Source organism: Pundamilia nyererei, unplaced genomic scaffold, assembly GCF_000239375.1.
Source record: "Pundamilia nyererei isolate P.nyererei 1_Seehausen unplaced genomic scaffold, PunNye1.0 scaffold00095, whole genome shotgun sequence".
Lineage (NCBI taxonomy): Eukaryota > Metazoa > Chordata > Actinopteri > Cichliformes > Cichlidae > Pundamilia > Pundamilia nyererei.
In genome coordinates this window covers 477,935-481,937 of record NW_005187496.1, presented here as the reverse complement: position 1 = coordinate 481,937, position 4,003 = coordinate 477,935, and the positions used below count along the sequence as shown (strand labels likewise).

Sequence of the window (4,003 nt, the reverse complement as noted above, 5' to 3'; positions counted from 1 at the left end):
TGGATATGGCATTTGGATCACAACCTTCCATCATTCAAGTTTTCGTGATGTCTTTCCAGACAACTCCTGGTTTTATTTGATTTAGTTGCAGTATTAGGGAAAACCTTAGGCTGTACAGGCCTTTAAGAAAAGACAGAGGATAATCTATTTAAGGACCCTCAGAATGAGAGATCTACATTTTTCTCCATAGTATTTGAAGTCTTTACCTGGCTGTACACTCAGAAAGATTCTGCCCAAACTCTTAACTTTTACATAATTTAATTACATGTAAATTTCCTGAGTAATTTTGTTAAATATTTGGCGTGTAAAATGTTACATTTAATGGAATCTGGTCAAATTAAATTAATTGTGCTGCTGTGTTGGTGACGCAGTTGGACGGGATGTACGCCTGTGCAGATTAGCGCTTGACCTGCAGGATTTGTTGCTGGAGACGCACCTGATTCACGGGAAGTAGAAAGAATGATCTGGATTTAAATTTACCGTGACCAAAGCGAAGCCATGGCAGGTTTTATGCATTGCATTTTTCGGGGAGTTTTTTGGGCATTTCTCATCTGAGATCTGATGATGTGCGATATTCCTGCTGCCAGCGGAAACGTGTAATCCCTCCCAGATTACGGCGCACTGATGGATTGCGTCCTGTCGTCCAGTAGGCTGGCACTAGGGCCTAGCCAAACGAATCCAACCGGTATGCCTGCATCCTGACTGCTGAGGTGAAACCACTCAGGGCAGGTCATTCTGTAGGCACCTGCGTCCCCGTCGGTGCCAAAGACGATGAGGAGAGCTGTACTCAAAGAAGCCGCCAAGCGATTCCCTTGGCTGGCTAATGTCACTTTGTACGGATGCTTATTCGCCGGCGGTGACCTAGTCCACCAGCTCATCGCTCAGAAGGAGCACATGGACTGGAAACACACTCGCAATGTCGCCATCGTGGCAATCAGCTTCCAGGGAAACTTTAACTACTTCTGGCTACGCGCCCTGGAGAGGCGCTTCCCTGGAAAGTCCGCCGGGATGGTTTTCCGCAAACTGCTGCTGGACCAAAGCTTCGCGTCGCCTTTGGCCACCAGTGTCTTCTACACCGGTAAGATGGGCATCTTTCATTTTATCCACGTTAAGGGTTACAGAACTGAGAGTTTGCTTCGTGTTAAAGCAAAGCGCGTGAGTACACCCCCCTTCAATGCGCTTTTGTTTGAAGCCAGCAAATATTATCTTTGGTCGGAACATCAAATATGAGAGTTATTGATAATTTTTCCAACTATAAATGTCAACCAGCCATCGGAGCCAGAGCGCAGACGCAGAATGACGCTGATAATGAGTGATAATTGGACAATCGGGACAAACCATTACTATAAAATCTAAAGAGTGTCAGTTTGTGAATGAGACTCTAACATCTTAAATGAGTGTGAAGGTGAAGTGGTTTCCGGTCAAGGTTGTCTCTCAGTCAAATACTAAAGTGTTCAAGGTGAGGTCTTGTTCCATAGTTTTTACATTTGTGCGCAAAGACGCACGTCCCAAGCCGTGCCTTAAACCTGCTCTCTGTTTCGCAGGGGTGAGCTTCTTGGAGGGAAAGGAGGACGTCTTTGAGGACTGGAGGGAGAAGTTCTTCAACACCTGGAAGGTGAGAAGCGCTTCAGCAGCGGCGCGAAACGAAGGAAAGTCGCCTTTCTTTCACACACGGTAGCTTCTGCCGCTGCCAGCTCACAACCGGATTAATGTAGATTACGCCACCGGCACTTCTGCTTTTGCGCAGTGGGCTCGGCGCCCGGAGGAGAGCACGCGGGGTAATTCAGCCCGAGGATAAAAATGTCAGTGGGTTTCAGGACGTTCAGGAGCTGACGTCCTGCCAAGTGTGACTCATAGTGTCATGTTGCTGTGATTACAGTAAAACAGCTTCGGGTTGCTTTATTTGTACTTGCAGTCGTGAGTCATCCATCCTCACACGCAGACAACAGTTGCATAATACAATATCTTGAAAAACAGTGACTAAACACACACACACACACACACACACACACACACACACACACACACACACACACACACACACACACTAAACAACAAAAGTGAGCACCATTAGAAATCAGTCCATCAGAGGGACAGCTCAGAGTTCGAGAGGCTGAGGTGGTCTGAGTATGTGCAGAGGTGGGAGGGAGGATCTACTGGACAAAGTATGATGGAGCTGCCAGGCAGGAGGAGAAGAGGAAGACCTCAGAGGAGGTTCATGGATGTAGTGAAGGAGGAGATGCAGAGGATCAGTGTGACAGAGGAGGATGCTGCTGCTGCACTTCCCCCTCTGTTAACTTGTAACGCACACCTAAACCTAACTTCTCTTTCATGTAACGTTTTCTAACCCCAGTCTTTTAGCTTCAGTGCTGAGCTCTAACCATGTTTGGTGGCCATGCTTCACTGTTTTTCTGAGATTGGCGTGTCTCCCTTCTATCTCTGTCTTATTCAGATCTTTTCTGCTTTATCACCTTTGTGTAAATTATACTCTAAGGAGTGTAATAATTTGCACACACTAATTGAAGTGCAGTTGTGCAGGCGTTGCTGCTGACTCTCCATTTCAAGCTGCGTTAAGTGAGTGGATTGAAACTGCGAGTGAGATATGTCCTCTTTTCTAACCTTAGAAGGATCCACAGTGACCTGATAGAGATTAATGTTTTAAATAGTAAAGCAACAGATGTTGCTGCGTGCAGTTTGGCAGCTCTGTGTGCGATGTTTTAATGAACGGAAGCATCCCAATCACAGCACCTTCGCCTCAGTTCTACACTCATCCCTGGCCTCTCCCTGGGATCCTCTCAGGTGTGCATGGAGATGGAAACTCTGATCGTGTCTTGTTTTCTCTTTCAGACTGGACTCATGTACTGGCCATTCATGCAGGTGAGCCTGTTTTCATTTTTATTTGTTTAAAGTCAGGAAAAATAAACATCTCAGAGGAGTGGAACTAAAAATCAGAGATTTTGCTGCTGTGCTGTCTGATATTATTTACTGGTAAATGTTGTTGTTTTTTCATATGAAGTGTGTAGATTCAGAATCACAGTGTGCACCCCACTGACAGGAAAACCTCTCAGAAGACCCTTTTCCATGATGGTCCTCTTCTCTGCTTCTACTTTTCTAGTTCCTCAACTTCGTCCTGATGCCGTTGTACATGCGGACTGCCTTCATGGGCTGCTGCGCCTTCCTCTGGGCCACCTTCCTGTGCTTCTCTCGGCAGAACGGCGATGGCACGGCCGGAGTGGCTTTCGCGTTCATCATGGACCCACGTAAAACTCTGGAGGAGATGCGTGAGGCCCGGCTGGCCCGGAAGAAGCAAAAGACCCAACGGGAAAACTAAAGCGAGGAGGAAGGAGTGGAAGAGGATGCCGCTTCAGTCATTCAGGTTGTTGAGCCGTGGAGGAAAGACCGAGAGTTCGTTACCTCCACTTAAACCAGCACGATGAGAGCTGAGGAGCCAATGAAAGCAAAATCACTGAATACTCTCACTGTCTGTCACAAGGTTTGACTGATGTGGATTTTGAAGGCGAGTTTTTAAATTAAGGGCATTGATTGACAGGCAGGAGTCTGTCAAGGAAGTTTATGAGTCCAGCGTGTTTTATTGATTCTTTTTATGGCGATGAACGTTTTTAGGATTTATGAAAATATGATGTTGTTTGCGTACCAATTTAAAGGCTCTCACAGCTACAGGAGAATCTTCTAAAGCTACACATTAATGCAGTACTCCAGCTGGTACCCAGAACTCTTTAGTCAGTTTTGGTTAGATCAGTCCGGTTACATCCACAAGGGTCAGCCTCAGGGTTCAGTAAGCGTCCGTCCTTTTTCATGCATTTTTAATCTTTTTGGAGCAACCAAAGGTAAAAGTCCCGCAGCTCTGCTCACTTTTCTTCAAACCCTCTCCCTTATTTTGCATCTTTATATAAAGCAATGGTAAATCATACGATTTAGCTGTGCACGAGCGACAACATGAAGCTTGTCCTTCATTTCTCGTTGCAAAGGTTCATTCGGTGTG

General features: G+C 46.1%; 1 protein-coding gene across 1 annotated transcript; it reads left to right on the top strand.

Annotated features, from left to right (window-relative positions):
• The first annotated feature begins 391 nt into the window (after positions 1-391).
• Positions 392-3,569, top strand: mpv17l (MPV17 mitochondrial membrane protein like). The gene is made up of 4 exons (XM_005739924.1): positions 392-1,078; positions 1,545-1,615; positions 2,848-2,877; positions 3,116-3,569. The coding sequence occupies exons 1-4, from the start codon at positions 772-774 to the stop codon at positions 3,329-3,331; spliced, it is 624 nt and encodes a 207-aa protein (XP_005739981.1). The 5' UTR covers positions 392-771; the 3' UTR covers positions 3,332-3,569.
• The last annotated feature ends 434 nt before the right edge of the window (positions 3,570-4,003 follow it).